The sequence below is a fragment of the Auxenochlorella protothecoides genome (assembly GCF_000733215.1).
Source record: "Auxenochlorella protothecoides strain 0710 unplaced genomic scaffold scaffold33, whole genome shotgun sequence".
Taxonomy (NCBI): Eukaryota; Viridiplantae; Chlorophyta; class Trebouxiophyceae; order Chlorellales; family Chlorellaceae; genus Auxenochlorella; species Auxenochlorella protothecoides.
In genome coordinates this window covers 376,880-393,695 of record NW_011934206.1, presented here as the reverse complement: position 1 = coordinate 393,695, position 16,816 = coordinate 376,880, and the positions used below count along the sequence as shown (strand labels likewise).

Here is a 16,816-nt window from a genome sequence, read left to right as displayed (position 1 = left end):
AAGTGGCTGAGTCTCCTGAGGGCGGGGGAAGAAGGGTTTTGTAACCTCAGGAGTACATGGGCACAGGGAACTGCTCGTGCATGATGCACTGCCAGCGCTGGTCTGCAGTGTGAAACAGAGTTTGTAAAAAGGGCATGAGGGAGAGCCGAGGTGAACCCACAGCATACCCAAACGTACCGATCCGGGAGCATCTTCCACATCGATGGCAGGCTGGATAAGCTCAGCCACCTGACGCACTTCAGTCAGAGGCAATGGCTTGGAGACCACCACAACGGGCTCTGGCTCGCCGGGGGCGTATTTGTCGCCCTGTGCCTCCCGCCGCGTCAGGGGATCGTTGCAGCTCCCCCCAGACCTGGTTGGTACAGGGAAATATGAGGTTCAGACCACAATGCGCTCCACACACCTCATCCCGGCTCGGGGATTTTGGCGAGAGCATAACCAGTGAGCCGCGAAGAATGCTCAAGCTGTTGTCATAGCCCCGGAGAGGACCACTTTCTTCCCCACCCTCCGCACCTGAGCATGGTGCACTTCCAGGCGGTCGCGTCCTTGATGCCCTGCAACTGCTCATAGTCAACGATGCGCCAGCGCCCACATGCACTGCATGTCGGGGTGGTGGACGGGATGGGCGGCGGGGCAAGTGGCAGGGCAGGGCGTGGCGACAAGCAAGGCTGCCCCACCATGGGGGCCTACAGCCGGTGTCCCATGCTGACTCAGCATGCCCACCTGCACATCGCCCAGTGATCGCGGTGGTGCTCGTCAGCATACTCCCGCAGCCGGCCCAGGAGCTCAGAGAACTCCCCGGAAAGCAGGAATGTACGGTCGATGGGGATGGAGGGCTCCCCAAACCTCTGCGGTGGGGTCCCGGAGTGGGGAAAGGGAGCATTGGAGGTCGGCTGCGGCATGCTGGATGCATTCTTTCAGACAAACATGGTACCAAAACCCCCCTTCACTGCAGGGCAGCTCCAGCTCCCTTGCAGACTGCCCCACCTCGAATGCATCGTAGAACCTGAGGTACAGGTCAGTGCGCTCCCGCTTGGCCAGCATGACAGCTGCGATGCCGAAGCCGTTTGGTCTGGGAAAGGAGGACGGAAGTTGGAGCTGGAGCGGACATCTAGGCAGGAGGTGAAGAGCACCGCTGTGCCTTGGGCAGCTTGGTTACCGGCTGACCAGGGGCCCTGCGCCCCTCAGGCGATCCCCCCAATCATGCCAGTCGATGGCCCCTGTCTCTCCACTGCATCCTCCCAGGCTCACGACTTGTCATAGTCCTTGAACAGGGCGCACTTCCTCCCCAGCAGGACCCTGGGGTAGGGCCGCAGTCGCTGAAAATAGTTTGCATCGGTGCTGTTGCGGCAAACCAGCAGCACGCCAGGGACCTTCGATCGTGTCGGGCGCATGTGGCGGCGGCGGTGAGTGGGGCCCCGCAGGAATCCCTCCCTTTCGCAGGGCTCCAACACTTCTGAAAGGGCAGGTACAGCTGCCGGTGTCCCACCTCCCTCGACTCCCTTCCCATCTGGCAACACATAGCCCTCGAGAAATTGTGAAGGCCCCTCATGCAAGGAACTGCTCACCTCGCCACGCTCGACGGCATCGATGGCCCGGTTGACAAACCGCCACTGCATCTGTGAGTGGAAGGGAGGATTCAGCAGGATGTAGAATCCTTTCCACTCGTTCTTCAGAGCCAGTCCATTGTCCTGGGTGCGGGTATGGGGTTTGGGGGCTCGGATAGTTGCAATGCATGATACCTCTCGCCGACCAAGAGGAGCCTAGGTAAGGAGCCCCCATGTAGCATGGTTTCCCCACCTCCACTCCCGCACCCACATGCTTGTCGTACAGGACCTCGGCGGGGATGTTTGGGGCAACCCGGGAGTTGCTGCACGGGTCCAGCAGTCCCTTGATGAATGGAACCTCGGCAGTGGGGCGCTGCAGCCCAAACACACCAAAGCATACGGTTTCCTGGGGTTGGAGGGGGGTCAAGAGGGACATGAGGTTGGGAATGGGAGCTCAGCATGGCACCACTGAGCTAAAAGTCCATCAGGTGACGCTGCACTGTCCTATTATCTGGAGCGCCAAGGGCTGAGTGGTTGTTGTCGACCACAACACACTCACGATGATCCAGTCCGGGGTCAGCCCCATCCTCTCAGACTCGTCCTCGTCAGCATCTTCGCTCTGTCGCTTGCTGGTCGCTGCCTGGACCTGTGGAGTGCGGGTGGGATGACTCCCTTGAGATTGAGCAGGGTGTGGGTTTGAGTGGGAAGGGAGCAGTCACCTGCCTGTGCCCTCGCTGAGGCTCAGATTGGGCTTTGAGCGTGGCGTTCATCGGGAGCGGCCTCGGCACCCACCTGCTGCTCTGTCTTGCAGCCTGGGCAGACCCAGCGCTGTGCGGGGACAAATTGCGGCCCCAGGGAAGGGCATTCCAGGCACAGCGTGTGGAACCAGCGGCGGCAGGTGCTGCACGCCAGCTGGGCTTCGGCGCCCTGGCAGGCATAGCAGCGAGCAAAGGACTGGGAGGCGCGGGTGTGCCTCTCGTACAGGGATGCCATGCGTGCCGCCTCTTGAGCCGGGTCAGTGGAGCTCGACTCCAGCTCCTCCTCCGTCGCATGCAGCTGCTGTACCCTGTGTTGGGTGTGGGTGAATGTGTGCGTGCGCTCACTTTCCTTGCCCTCTGGTAGAGAAGGACCAGTCCCAAACATCGGAGCAGGCTCACACAGGCAAGCAGGTGAAGAGTTCCCTTGGCACCGCCCGAGGTGTTCAGCTGCAGAGTGCTGCAGGGTCGCCAGACAGCCACTGTTAGCTGAGATGCATGGCACCCAGCCAGGTCCAGCTGGACACTCGCCTTCCCGTCTTCTGGCACCAGGCCGCCAGAGCCGCATGCTGCGCGCGTTCCTCATCCTCGCAGCTTGCAAAGGGCTGGCATCGTCCTGCTGTCACCCAGGCGGTGGTGTGCTCCCCGTAGTACCTCACCAGTACTGTCGTGGTGGCCGCCGGGCGACTCAGCACCAGGGCGGCCGCCACGCCCTTATTGCAGAGGGAAAGGCTCCAAGCGACACCGGGCCACTTGCCAGATACCCATAGCCGCGTTCCGGGGGGGTAGGAGCCCGACTCCTGTGCAGTGCAGGGGAGGCGTTCAAGGGGTTGAAAAGAGGGCGGGGCTTGGCAGCAGCCTCTCACCAAATGACACCTTCCCCTGTCAGTGCCAGACATGAGAGCAACCGGCCTCCGCTGCCCACCTTCCCATACAGCGTCTCGAGGAACTTCGTGAGCTCTGGACCGGAAGTGGGCATCCCTGATGCAGTCGTCCTCTCCCATGCCTGCCGGCAGAGCTTGGGAGGGGGGAGTGCGGCGTGGGAGGCCGCCAGCACAGCTTCGGCTGCCGCCGACTCTGCGAATGGTCCGATGGGGGCAGCTGAGCAGCGAGGGAGGCATGCTGTGCTCCAGTAACCTGGTGCAAGGGGCCCATGCAGGATGGCACCCCAGTGACCATAGGCATCTTACTTGTGGGAAGGAGGTGTGGGAAGACCTTGCTCACTGCCATCCGGAGGGACGACCCTCGAGGCTCGAGCAACTCGATCACTGCAATGTCTTCCTTGCTGCCGTTGCACACTACCTTTATCACCCGTCCCTGTCAAGGCATGCGATGGGCATTGTGAAGGCGCTGCAGCATGCGGCGAGACACATAAGCAAGGGCCCCTGGCTGAGCGCCTAACTTCATCCTCGAGGACAACACACATGGTATGAACCAGATCTAGCCTTGTACGGGGCTGGCATGATCCTGGCCGGGAGGAGAACCTCCCTCCGATTGATGCGGGGCGGCATCGAGGGTGGCGTGCGGGGTTCCGGTGGGCTACGGCACCGGTCACACGTCGAACGCCGTACTCCCGCTTCTGGCAAGGTGACTACACTTGGAAGCTCATTTCAGCAGGTTAGGTGGGCTGTTACCCGCAGAAGCGCCCCTCGGTGCGATGATTTACGGGGCCATGCGTCACCCATCCGGGGGCCCCGCCTGCCAAGGCGCGCGCGCGTCGGGATCCTATCTCTTCGAGAATGAGGACTTCGATGACCGATGCAAGGCCCAAAGTGTCCTACCCCTGCAAGACTCCAAACTCAAAGCTTGATATTCCTCCTACTCCAGCCGACTCGAGCCTGTCCCATCCACCGATGCCTCTCGCAGCGATGGTGTCCGTGGTACAGCCCACGGCGACCTTGCGCGCCTGGCCCACGGCGCGGCCATCCCGCTGCTCGCGCCTGGTCGTACGTGCCCAAACTGCTATCAAGATCCCAGCAGAATTCAAGCAGGTGACTAGGATCACTCCCTGGCCGTAGTCTCTATTACCTCTCGGTGAATGCCATGCAGGGCATTGCTTAGCAGAGGCCGGCAGTTCCGACCTCTGTACCCATGTACCCCTTTCTGAGCCTCGTCCAGGTGATCCCCAAGGGACAGCTGGTCCTGTCCAAGGTGGCGGAGACGGAGGCAAAGACGCTGGGAGGCATCCTGCTGCCTTCCAGTGCCCAGCGGGCCCCGACCTCAGGTGGGCTGAAGTGATGTATATGCTAGCCCTGACAGTAGGGAGAGCTGGTGTCCCGGCACGCATGCGGTGTGCCATGCATGGCATCTTGCTGTGTTTCAGGCGCCTGCCCATGCCCCACGTATTCCCAGACTTACAAAGCAAACCTCTAACTGTACCCCCCTCCACCTACCCTCAACTCACCCAGGCGATGTGGTGGCGGTGGGCGACGGCCGGCTGCCTGACCGGACGCACGAGTTCACCCTCTCCCCCGGCGACACCATCCTCTACTCCAAGTTTGGCATCGGGGTGACGGAGCTGGAGGTGGCGGGGGAGGCCCACATCCTGATCCGGGAGGAGGACGTGCTGGGCACGCTGCCCTCCAGCGGCGCCACCGCCGCCGATGTGCCCCGGCTTCAGCCCCTGCACGACCGCGTGCTGGTGAAGGTGCAGGAGTCCGCCGGCGTCAGCATCGGCGGCGTGCTGCTGCCGGACAGCGCCCGCTCCAAGCCGCTGAGCGGTGAGGTGGTGGCCGTGGGGCCGGGCAAGTTTGACAAGGACGGCGCGCGCATCCCCCCGCGCCTCCAGAAGGGGGACAAGGTCGTCTACTTCAAGTGAGGCGGGAGGCATGGCGGGCGCGGGGGGGGGGGGTGAGTGTGGAGGGACGAGAGGGGAACCGTGTGCGGGCCGGTGGACTCAGCCGATGAGGCCTGGCCCATGAGGCGCGCGTTTGGCGGTGACTCTAGGCGCCAGAGGGCTTGGGTTAGCCTGCTTGAGGCAGCACAGGTGGCTGCCTTCCTGCCCTGTCCTGTCCCGTCCTAGGACTCGGTCCCACCGGCGCTGGGGCCGTTGTCCCAGGGACGAGCCCCTCACCGGCCACCACCTCAGTGCCTCATCCCCTGAAACCACACACCCACTTGCTGTACCAGGTACGCTGGAGACAGCATGGAGACGCCGGAGGGTGTCAAGTATGTCGTGCTGCATGAGCAGGATGTGCTGTGCAAGGTGTGAGCACGCACGTGCTCCTGTAATGACCCTGGTCGGAAGCATGGACGGAGAGGAGATTCGTATCTCCCTGGTGATAACGCAGTCGGGGCGGGTCCGGCTCCACAGATTGTAATGGGAGTGTGGAGGCGTCAGGACCGAAGGGAGGGCGACCGATGCTGCAATCTGCACTGGTGGCATCCTTCCGAATTGCATGAGCCTCCTCACGCGCTCACTCGGCCCAAGGAGGAGACGCCTGATCGGAGGAGAATGGATACGCTTATCGCCGACATTCTCCCGTCATGCGCATCGTGAGGCTGAGCAGGCGTGGTGCAAGGGGTGTCAGCATGCAAGCAAAGCCCCCGGCTCCGGCACACGATCCAGCAAACTAGTGACCCTACCCGGATGCGAGGACACACCAGGTGGGAATGTCTGCTCGCTGGTCAACATATATATCAACAAATAAATGGCTCCTCACCCCGATCCATCGTGTCGACCGCGAGACAGGGTGTCGCCGGCCGATGGCAGCCCCACCCCTAGCCAGGCCCAGGACCCCACATCCCTGCACCTGGCCAGCGTGGACAACCACATACTAGTGCGCATACTGCATAGCATTGAGCACTGGTGGGATCGCATCCGAGCCGCACAGGTGTGCCGCGCCTGGCGACACCACCTCTTGGGACCAGGAGGCCAGCACACCTGGCGCGAGGTCGAGGTAGGTCCAGGTCGCCTGCTGGCGGAATTTGAGAGGCGCCCTCAGGAAGACCTTGCTCCCGGACAGACCCGGCCCAGACCCACGCCGGAGCATGCACCCTGTGACTCGTCCCAGTTGAGCAGGGCGGCAGTCCTTCCTCACGCCCATCCATCCAGGGGCCAGTGAGCCGACGGTCGCCAGACCTTCCCTGACCCTCAAACCCCACACATGCCAGGTTCTGCTGTGCATAACCACCAGCAAGTTGAACGAGCAGGGGATGGCGCGGAGGACCCACCAGCTCACCTGGTTTGCTGCCCGGCACGACTGGTTTCGGAGCCTGGCCCTGACCCTGTTCCTGGACTCCGATGAGGGGGAGGCCGAGCTGGTGACCTATTTCTACGGCCTGCTGGGGATTCTGGGTCCTCACCTTGAACACCTGGCGCTGGGAGTCAACAACGACCATGAGGTCGCCTCGTCTGGCAGCGAGGGTGGGGATTACAGCGCCCCCGAGCCCTACCTGCTGGGAGAGGGGGGGGCATGGATAGCCCTGCTGCCACGCCTCCAGAGCCTCACTCTCCTGACCGCGAACTACCCCGATCCACAGCACATGCCTTCAGGTGCAGGCTGGGGTAAGGGGGGTCCCCAGCGGTGGTCGTCCCTCCCGTCTGGCTGCTATGGGGTGCAGTTTGGCTGGGGCCCGGCGTGCATGGCTGAGCCTGCTCCATGGAGCGAGCTTGCACGAGGCCAGCCTGGTGGCTCGGTGGAGACGGTGATCGGCCCGGCAGGCACTCCATGCGCCGCCCGAGGATTCCTGGGACACCATCGCCGGTGTCTTTGCGAGCTGGCTCCCCAGCCCTGCTCTGCCCTCCCCCCTCCCCTGCCCAGGTCTGCAACAGCTGGAGCTGCCCGCCAGTGCCGAAGGCAGCCTGGACCCCCGGCTGGGAGCCCTGGGTGGGCTGCAGGACCTGACCGTGCACAGGCTGTGCCTGGACGACAACACCCTGGCCGCCCTGGCCCAGCTGCCGGGGCTGCGATCCCTCACCCTCCCCGGCGTCGAGCTGGAGGGGCTGGGTGCTTCCGTCCCCGGATGCCTGGCCCTGCCCGACCTGGAGTGCCTGGATGTGTACTCCTGGCACGCGCGGCACCGCCTCCCCGACGCGTCCCTGGCCTTCCTGCGCCGACTGCCCTCCCTCCGCTCGCTCACCCTGCGAGGCTGCGGGCTGGAGCAGGTGCCGGGGGCGGTGCGCGACCTGCCCCTGCGCCGGCTGCTCTGCGGCGGCAACCGCATGCACGCCGCCGACTTCATCCCCGCCGGGCGGTACCTTGCCACGCTGCACATGCTGGGCTTCAGCAGCCAGGGGCGGTACCAGCGCGCCAGGGCCGCGCCCGCGGCCGCCGTCGATTCCGACTCGGATGACCCGCCCGGCAGCGACGAGAGCGGCAGCGATGTGAACATGGTCGACGAAGGGACGTCGGAGGACGAAGCAGGCCCTTCCCCAGTCGCCTCAACGGGGTCAGGCACCGCCCAATCCGCGCCCGCGGCCGGGCGGCGCGTGGATAGCGACGCCTTGGGCTCCGGCGCGGCCAAGCGCCGGGCAGTGGAGCCGGCCGGGGCCATGGCGACCAGCTGGCGGCGTGCAGGTGCACCCCCCCCCGCGCCCGCCTTCTCAGAGCTGTGTGAGAAGCTGGAGGGCGCCACATCCCTGGAGGTCCTGCGCATCAACAGGAATCCCGGCCTGATCCTGGAGGAGGCCGGTGCGAGGGATGGGGGGTTGGCCTCGCCCAGCGGGGCGCCAGGAGCGGGGCGAACCCGCCCTTTCCATCTCCTGCCAGACCTGCCTCCTCCATGCCCCAGCATCCTACCATCCAACTCACCCCGGCCACGCAGGTGTGGCTCGTTTCCTGGAGAACAAGCCGCGCTTCTGGAAGTTTGAGCTGTCAAAGTGCATGTGGGAGTCGGCGGCAGTGGCCCAGCAAATCAGGGCTGCCCACCCACACATCAAGTTCCTGGAGGTGGACTGACGTGATAGGGGCTCGGATGACCTCGCAACCTTCTGCCGCAGCAGTGGGTCCTGGTGCCTCAACCTTTCGCCGCGCAGCGCCCCAAGCTTGGCGGGGTCAGGATGATGGCCCACTTGTGCCCGGTTGTGCCCCCCTTGGGCTTTGTCTCGCTGCCGTGCTCTGATACCTTCCCCCTTTCCCGTCGGGGCTTGCGCATCATTTGGTCTCATCACAGCTCAAGTTTTCCCGGCCTGCGTACCTCTGTGTACACCGTTCCTGAGTGGCGAATGGGTGTGCCACAGGGGGCATTCCTGCTGCAGGAAGGTTGGCGCAGGCTGGAAGGGAGGAGAAGGGCTTGGCTGACTGCTGCCTCAGTCCACAACAGTGCACTCGCACACTCTGCCCTTCCAAGAAAGAATGCTTATATAAAAGTGTTGTTTATTCTCATCACTACAAACTCTAGAAATGCACTAAAAATGTGACAATCGCCCGAAGTGGGGCTCGAACCCACGACCACAAGGTTAAGAGCCTTGCGCTCTACCGACTGAGCTATCCGGGCAGGGAAGTTCCCCGGTGGCAACTGTCTCACATGTGAGATTTCGTCATAAGCAGGGTATACATATGAGGGTTTGACTGACGACCAATTAATGCCCCCACCCCACGGGTTAACTCTCCCTGGTGTACATCGTTGGGCCTCCAGTCCACCCTCATCTCTTTCGCGAATGGGTCCATGCGGGCCGCACATCTCGCATCGCTGGCCGCGCGCAGCCTTTACCAGGCCCGGGTGGGCGCTCCCCTTCCCCGGGGCCCGGCAGCGAGCATGATGCGTGCCTTATTCCCACACGCCATTCCTGGATCCACTTGGATCCCGTCCCGTCCCCCACTCACAAATGGGCGCGTGAGGGGTACTCTTGGTGTGCGCTGCATGGCCACGGCTGCCGGGACTGCGCGCACCAAGCATGTCTACGTCTGCAAGGAGTGCAAGGAGCAGACAGCCCAATGGTCTGGGCAGTGCACCGCCTGCGGGGCCTGGGGCACGTGAGCGCAGAGCCTGTTCATGTGACTGCATTTGGCCCATTGTGGTAGAGACTGTTCTGCTAGACACTGTGTGGCCGCAGCTGGTCGCACAGCTGTGCGCGTGGTGCAATGGGCACAGTCTGTGTGTTGTGCATGAGAGTGCCTGGCGCCGCCGGCCGGACCAAACTGACCCCCAGCGCCCGCATCCACACAGGATGGACAAGGTGGCGGTGCTGTCGCCGGCCGCGGAGTCTGGCGGAGGCGGGGGCGGCGGCGCCCGCGCAGCTGCGCGCTTCGTGCAGGGCCAGGCCTCGGGGCGGATGGCGGCGCCTGCTTCGTCGGCCCAGGCTCGCAGGGGCCAGTGGGTGGAGGACTCCGACGGTGGGTGTCTGAAGGCAGCTGACGAGGGTGTTTCTGGCGCAGGGCATGGCGTCTGGGATCTCAGCCCGTTGGTGTCTGTGACGTCTGGTGGTGGCTTGGCGGCCTAGCGCTCACAAACCGCCGCACCCCTTGATAAACCACCCGTACACCTGTGCGAGCAGCCCCGCAGCGTCTCTCCGATGTGAGCCAGCGCGGGTTTGGCAACCGCTGGCGCCTGCAGCTTCCCGGCAGCGTCGGCTCGGAGCTGGGGCGAGTGCTGGGGGGCGGCGTGGTGCCCGGGTCGGTCCTGCTCGTGGGCGGGGAGCCTGGCGTCGGCAAGAGCACCCTCCTTCTCCAGGTGGGATGAGGGGACTCAGGTGTTTGGCGTGGAGAGGGGGGAGTCCGTCGGGGAGGGAAGTGACAAGGAGGTCTCCTTTCTGGTTTTATGCTGCAAAGGCGAGCCCTGCTCAGGCCACCCTGGGGCCCTGGGAGGGCTTGACACATCCATGAACTGCAAAGCAAGTGGGCTGTGCTCATCCTGCTACGTGCCCGCACCCACCCACTCCCTGCAAGACAGGTGGCCGCACTGCTTGCCAAGGTGGGGCAGGGGGGTGACGATGGGCGCCCCGTCCTCTACGTCTCCGGCGAGGAAAGCACAGAACAGATTGGCAGCAGGGCGGAGCGCATGGGCATGGGTGCCGAGGGGAACAACATCTTCCTCTACAGGTGCGTCTGGGAGTCTGTTGGAAGGGCCGGCCTGCATCGGGCTCTGGTGGCTGGGACCGATGGCGGCCGCGTCGGCGGGGCAGGGCCCTTGGCGCTCCCCTGCTCAAGGCCGGCTGGCCAAGACGCCTCTGCTTCCCAACATGTTGCCTCACCGCCTCGCCCCGCGCAGTGCCACTCGGCTGGACTCGATCCTCGCCGAGATCGCGCGCCTGAATGCCCGGGCCGTGATCGTCGACTCCATACAGACCGTGTACCTGGACGAGATCCCTTCCTCGGCGGGCAGCGTCACCCAGGTGGGCAGGGGGGGCTCGGTCGGTTGGACGGCTGGGTCCGTCCCAGAACTCAGCGACAAGGGTGTGAGCCATCAGACTCCTGAACATGCAGCCGCCCCGCCCTCCCTCCCACCCCGCGCCAGGTCAGGGAGTGCACCACAGCCCTGTTGAGAGTGGCCAAGGGCATGGGCGTCCCCATGTTCCTGGTCGGCCACGTCACCAAGTCTGGCGAGATCGCAGGTGGGCGTGGGTGGGGGGGTTTGAAGGCTAGTGCCAGGCTGGGAGCTGTCCAGCCAGGTGCGCCCTATGTCCTGTCCAGACAGCAACCCAGTCACCACCCTTTTCTTGAAGGACCTCGGGTGCTGGAGCATATTGTGGACGTGGTGCTGTACATGGAGGGTGGGCGCCAGTCTCCCGTCCGCCTGGTGGGTTCCTGGAGGACTGACGGGGGGTGGGTGGTGGGGTTTCAGGACGAACCTTGGCACTGACCACACCACCATGTGTGGGGTGGACATGTCGACCCGAGGTCAGGGTGTGAGGCAGTTGCTCGCATCGACTCCACCCTGCCCACCTGCAGATACGGGGCGTGAAGAATCGGTACGGCGCCACAGAGGAGGTTGGCGTCTTCCAGATGTTTGACGACGGCATGCAGGTGGTGGCGGACCCATCCTCCCTCTTCCTGACCAGCAGGCGAGCAGGAAGTGGGGCTGGCTGCGGTGTGGGCCTGCTTGAGCAGTCGCGCTGCAGGGCCACTGTGCAACACCCGGTGCACCACACAGACCTTCCCCATGTGTGCACACTCATGGACTCACACCACCAGTACCCCCTGCACCACCGGCAAGCTTGCAGGGAGATCTCCCTCGACGTCAGCTCCGCCGTCACCGTGACCATGGAGGGCTCCCGCCCCATGCTCATGGAGGTCCAGGCCCTTTGTACCAGGGCCTCCCAGGTGGGCACAGGTTCGAGAGGGGAGGGGGAGGTGGCTGCCTGGGCGCATGGTCTGGAGCGGGTCAGGCTGGGCAGTCTTTCCTGCCGTGCCCAGTCGCGCCACACCATTCACCATCCAGTCATGTCCCCTCCCACCACCCCCACGGCCCCACAGGGCCCAGGCCTGCCTCCCACCCGAGTCCCTTCCGGGGTCAAGCGGGAGCGCATGCAGCTCATCCTGGCCGTGTTGAGCAAGCACACGGACATGAAGCCATTCATGCACGACATCCACCTGAACGTAACCGGAGGTGTGGGAGCTGAGTTGTTCGAGATGCAGAGGGGAGGGGCCTGGATACTCTAGGGGTAGGTTGTGCTGTCGCCTGAGGAGGGCATGCCTGCTCTGACCACTGGCATCACAAGCCCCCTCGTCCTCAGCACTTCCTACAGCTTAAATGACCCACCACCGCACCCCAGAAAAAAAACTCCCCTTCATCCACATGAAGGTCTAATCATGGCGGAGCCGGCCACCGACCTCGCGGTGGCACTGGCCATAGCCTCCAGCTACTACGACCGCGCCATCCCGCGCGAGCTGGCGCTGATCGGCGAGGTGGGGCTGGGTGGCGAGCTGCGCCAGGTGCCGCAGACGGAGCGGCGGCTGGCGGAGGCGGCCAAGCTGGGCTTCACGCGGGCCGTCGTACCGCCAGGGGGCAGCGCCGGCTCCGGACGCCAGCTGGCAAAGATGCAGGTGCAGGAGTGCCGCACGCTGGCGGCTGCCATCTCGGCGGTGCTCGGGGGCGGCCTGGCAAAGTAGGGGGTCTGATGCCAAGGAGCGCGCCCGGACGGGAAAACTGGCAACCGTGGACAGATTGCCGTGATGCTGCTCCCGGATCATTGCTGCATCACTGGCGTACCGAGGAAGTGCTGGCCGCGAGGCCGACATCCCACCGCTAAGTGAACAAACTGAGTGTGAGAGATCCTTTACAACAGCAGCAACAGGGGAGATTTGGAGGGAGTATACAGAGATAAGGGGGTTGAGGGGTGTATGCAGGCCACCGCACAGCACAGGGGATGTGCGCAGAGTGCTGCCGCTGGGGCTGGCACTCCCTGACACCATCTCCATACCTAGGAGGGCTGATGGTTGGGGCCCATGCGCTCCTGTGTCCACCTGCAAGTAAAGGAGAAAGGGGCATGTGATTTGTTCACCACCGTGCAGGTACTGGAAGGTCCACAGGGAGAAAAGGTGACTGTTGCAAGGCAGGGACGAGACGAGGGGCAAACAGAGGTACCTCTGCAGCCAACACTGGGACCCTCTTAATCAATGTACCTCTGGCCCCCACCCATCCACCTCACCCTCACACCCAACAAACCACACCTCTTCCAGTGGATGTGCTTGTTCCACATTTTCTCCCAGCTGTCCCCAGTCAGCCTGGGCTTGCCCTTGTACCAGGCACGAGGCGCCTGGCCCCGCAGCACATCTCTCCGCTGTGCGGCCTCGTTGCAGCAGGAGATGATGTACTCACGGCTTTCAATGGTTGACGAAAGGGGGTAGGAGTGGGAATGACAGACTGTAAGGAAAGTGACATGCTGTGCCCTTGTGGTGCCCTTTTCTTATCACAGGGCTCTGGAAGGATACCTTGCCCACTGCCCATCAATCACGTGGCACCCGGACCACCCAGCAACGCACTTGAACTTCCTCGGGCGAACTTCTGTTCCCAGGAAACGTCCCGGCATCGCTGCGGCGAACAGGGCAACCTGCGCGCACACAAAGCAGGACCTCACAGCCATGAGAGGAGGCAGATGCAAAATGCACATCATAAAAACCACTCGCCGTCGTTCACCCACCCCTGCACAAGCGCCCCACTCACATGTGCACCGATGAAGAACCCCGAAAACATTCCCGGTGCGACATGGGGTGTGCTGGCTGGCCCCATGAAGGGCTTGCCCAGGAAATCGGCCATGCTAACCACTCCCGGCAGTCACAAGTGCCGCTCTCTTGGGACCAGGACCTCAGGATCGGCAAAAGATAAATTTGGAAGAATGTACCCTATTTTGTTCCTAAAAACTCTCGGGGAGGGGGGGGGGGGGGGCGGTTATCGCGTCGCGTGGTACCACCACATCGAGGAGTGAGCAAGTACCCCGGAATCGTACTCGGCGTCCAAATTCTGCATGACAGTTACTGTGGGACGCAAATCCATTCGTGACACCCCGATGCTCGAGTCTGAAAGCAAAGTTTGCTCGTTTCAACGCATGCTCTTGTATTAAGGTGGACTTGCATCATCAAGGGAGTGCTCGCGGTCTCCATTTCTGTTGTTAACCCCCCTCCAGAGCCGACCCGAACCTGGCCCGTGGGCGTAAACGTGTTGCCCGCGAGCTTGCTCTATACCTGCTCCAACCATCTATCAGACCGATTCCGATGACTGGAGCGGCGTGGGCGCTGGCATGTGTCGCCTTGCTCGGCGTTGCCTCGGCAGCTGTGACGCAGGACAGGATACTCAACTGCGTTCCACCGACACAGCCGCACCCAGGCACCGGCAAGACCTGCCGCTCCATGGCACTCATTCAACAAGGTGAGGTTGATGTCATGAGCTCACTGTTGGGCTTCATCGAGCATCGATGGCAGCGAACATGGTGTGCATCTGACGCGATATCGGAACATGCCACGAAACCCCAGCCTTGCCCTCCACCCTGCAGGTGATGCGCACAGGTACACATACCACGCAGAATCTCCCGGATCCCAGGACATCCTCATCACCGTGGCCAGTCCCAAAGCTGACATCACTGTGCTCAGCGCACTCGGCATACCGCTTGTCGCCTCTGGCGTGCTGGGGGACAACCAGTTCATGCTCAGCAGGGCCGCGCAGGAGTCGGACCCAGGCCCTTATGAGCTGATAGGTAAGCCTCGTTGGGCAGGCGGGGGCACCTCCCTGGGAACGTAATACTATCGAGCTGCAGGCCCGCCTGTGTGCTTGGTGGTTCATGCCCCGGGTCAATCAGAGTGAGAGCAACAACCCCACGTGCGGCCCCCTTTCGCCTGGCAGTCCGCGGCGTCGTGCCAGAGACTCAGTACACTGTCTCCACCACGGTGCACGAGCGGCGCCGCTGCCTGGCTGGCCGGGACCGCAGCGCCCTCCAGTCCGTCCTGGAAGGCCCTGGCTGCTGCTCCGCACCCGGCTCCTGCGCCCGGCTGAGGGCCGCGCTGTCCGCTGATCCTGCCCAGGACATGTGCGACCAGCCTGGCAGCCTGTGCGACGATGCGGGCCAGCTGGTCAAGCTGGACCTGTCTGATCAGGCAGGCGCGGGGGGGGTTGGGAAGACGGTCTGGGAATTGTATGCAGGGCTCACAGCCGCGGCAGCCGACGTGGCGAATTGAAAATTGCCATGCAGTAGACTGCCTCCCTTGCTGTAGCGTAGCCTGCCACTCTATTTGTGCCGAGGTGTCCCCCCCACCTCACAGTGCATATTAATCCGTCACCTCGCCCTCCACCCCCGACCACGTAGGGCCTGGAGTGCCCCGTCCCGCCCGGCCTGGCCATCCTCTCCGCCCTGCAGCACCTGGACCTGTCTGGGAACAACCTGTCCGGCTCCCTGGAAGGCGCGCTGCCCTCGCTGGGCGCCCTCCCGCGCCTGCGCCACCTGCGCCTGGCCCACAACCGGCTGACCGGTTCCCTGCCATGCGACCTGCTGCGCGAAGGCCTGGTCTCCCTGGACCTGGCCGGCAATGCGCTGACGGGGGCGGTGCCGGCGTGCTACCTGGCGTCGCCCAGCCTGCGCGAGCTGTCCCTGCGGCACAATCTGCTCCAAGGCGACCTCCCCGCCCCGGGCAGCCAGGCGGCGTTGGAGAGCCTGCAGGCCACCCACATGGTGAGCGGGCGGGGCGTTTAAGTGGGGGGAGGGTGGGGTGAATGGATGTTTGGGGGCCCGGGTGAAAAGGAGCTCAGGCGGGCCGGCTGGGATGGACAGGTGGCCGCCAAGGGAGCAGCGACGTCACCAGCGGATGACAGCCAGCTGCCTTGCAATCGGCGCCGACCCTGCAGTATCCCACGCCATCATCCATGCAGGGCCTGACAGGCTCCGTGCCCAGCTTCCAGGCGGCTTCCAGGCTGACCCACCTGGACCTGCAGCACAATCGGCTGGAGGGGCCCCTGCCCGCACTGCCCCCCAGCCTCCTCTCGCTCTCGCTGCAGGGCAACATGCTCAGGTAGGATTGGCGTGGGGTGCACTGGGTGGGTGCACACACTTTACAACTCGAATGCTTGCCCCCCCTATCGATCTTCAGGGCGGGGTATGCTACAAGCATTCAGCACAGACAAGGTCTCCTTGATCGTCAATCCTAAATCACCCTCTCTCACACACACACACACAGCGGCTCCATTGGCGAGGGGTGGGTGGCCGGCCTGCCGGCCCTGCAGTCCCTTGACCTGGGCGCCAACTCCCTGACCGGCGGGCTGCCGGAGGGCCTGGCCGCCGCCCCCCACCTGCGCAAGCTGCGCCTCGCCCGCAACGTGCTGTCCGGCCCGCTGCCCGGCGCCTGGCGCGCCTGGCGCCTGGCGGCGCTCGATGTGAGCGGCAACCGCCTGGCCGGCGAGCTGCCCATGGGCCTGGCCCGCCTCCCCGCCCTGCGCTCCCTGGCGCTGGCCAGCAACCGCGGCCTCTGCGGCGACGTCGCGCGCTTCCTGGCGGCCGCGCTGGCGGCGCGCAGCCCGCTGCGCGCCCTGGACGCGTCCTGGACGGGGGTGGGGTGCGGCGAGGAGGGCCTGCCCCCCTCCCTCGCGGCCCTGGCCATGTTCAGGGGCGGGGAGGCGGCCCAGGGCCTGGCTGTGGTGGGCGGGGATCCGGCCGACGTGTTCGATGCGACCGACGCAGAGGCCCCGGCCAGCCCGCGCGGGCGCCTGAGCCTGCGCGGCACCCGCGTGCGGGGGCCTTTCCCCGTTTGGGTGCTGTCTGCCCTGGCCAGGGCGGAGGAGGGGCAGGGCGTGCAGATCGACCTCGCGGCCACAAGGTGTGTGCTTAGGTCGAGGACAGAGGATGCAGACCGGGCCCTGTGTGCAAGCGTGTGTGGCGGTCGGGGCAGGCTCCCTGCCCTAGACCAGGCATAAGCTGAATGATTGAGGGTGGCCTGTCACCCGCACTCCACCTCGCCCCTCTGCCAAGCCTCCGTGCTGCCAGCCCTCTGGTCCTCCTCTCACCCGCTGCCCCCATCTGGCTCCCCCCTTCAGCCTGACCTGCCCCGGCGGGGAGGATGTGGCCAACGCGGCGCGTGCGCTGCCGGCGTCCGCCCTGGCGCGCCTGCACTGCACCGACGCCGCCGCGCTGCCCTCCACGCTGGCCCGGCA

At 64.5% G+C, this 16,816-nt stretch overlaps 5 protein-coding genes across 5 annotated transcripts in view; 3 read left to right on the top strand and 2 right to left on the bottom strand.

The window, feature by feature from the left end:
* Positions 1-46: 46 nt before the first annotated feature.
* F751_3154 (hypothetical protein) lies at positions 47-3,281 on the bottom strand (the record flags this gene model as incomplete). Its single annotated transcript, XM_011399022.1, has 12 exons — positions 47-102; positions 234-352; positions 514-597; positions 724-848; positions 988-1,072; positions 1,252-1,373; positions 1,569-1,691; positions 1,801-1,953; positions 2,107-2,187; positions 2,340-2,613; positions 2,828-3,102; positions 3,228-3,281. The coding sequence occupies 12 exons, from the start codon at positions 3,279-3,281 to the stop codon at positions 47-49; spliced, it is 1,551 nt and encodes a 516-aa protein (XP_011397324.1).
* A 1,112-nt stretch (positions 3,282-4,393) lies between these two features.
* Positions 4,394-8,202, top strand: F751_3153 (20 kDa chaperonin, chloroplastic; the record flags this gene model as incomplete). Its single annotated transcript, XM_011399021.1, has 8 exons — positions 4,394-4,526; positions 4,711-5,116; positions 5,432-5,509; positions 5,994-6,135; positions 6,416-6,797; positions 7,066-7,543; positions 7,742-7,935; positions 8,069-8,202. 8 exons carry the CDS (start codon positions 4,394-4,396, stop codon positions 8,200-8,202), a joined length of 1,947 nt encoding a protein of 648 aa, XP_011397323.1.
* A 1,316-nt stretch (positions 8,203-9,518) lies between these two features.
* On the top strand, positions 9,519-12,294 carry F751_3152 (DNA repair protein RadA-like protein; the record flags this gene model as incomplete). The annotated part of the gene is made up of 10 exons (XM_011399020.1): positions 9,519-9,579; positions 9,741-9,916; positions 10,136-10,284; positions 10,454-10,577; positions 10,700-10,796; positions 10,908-10,981; positions 11,134-11,257; positions 11,399-11,505; positions 11,659-11,791; positions 11,987-12,294. 10 exons carry the CDS (start codon positions 9,519-9,521, stop codon positions 12,292-12,294), a joined length of 1,353 nt encoding a protein of 450 aa, XP_011397322.1.
* Positions 12,295-12,904: 610 nt separating this feature from the next.
* F751_3151 (hypothetical protein) lies at positions 12,905-13,392 on the bottom strand (the record flags this gene model as incomplete). Its single annotated transcript, XM_011399019.1, has 3 exons — positions 12,905-13,005; positions 13,168-13,235; positions 13,349-13,392. 3 exons carry the CDS (start codon positions 13,390-13,392, stop codon positions 12,905-12,907), a joined length of 213 nt encoding a protein of 70 aa, XP_011397321.1.
* A 504-nt stretch (positions 13,393-13,896) lies between these two features.
* Positions 13,897-16,816, top strand: part of F751_3150 (Probably inactive leucine-rich repeat receptor-like protein kinase) — a gene marked incomplete at both ends in the record, with an annotated part of 4,518 nt that continues 1,598 nt past the window's right edge. Inside the window, 6 exons of the mRNA XM_011399018.1 lie at positions 13,897-14,050; positions 14,175-14,375; positions 14,522-14,787; positions 14,982-15,344; positions 15,542-15,681; positions 15,847-16,482. Coding sequence (XP_011397320.1) covers positions 13,897-14,050; positions 14,175-14,375; positions 14,522-14,787; positions 14,982-15,344; positions 15,542-15,681; positions 15,847-16,482 — 1,760 coding nt within the window. The remainder of the gene's footprint in view (positions 14,051-14,174; positions 14,376-14,521; positions 14,788-14,981; positions 15,345-15,541; positions 15,682-15,846; positions 16,483-16,816) is intronic.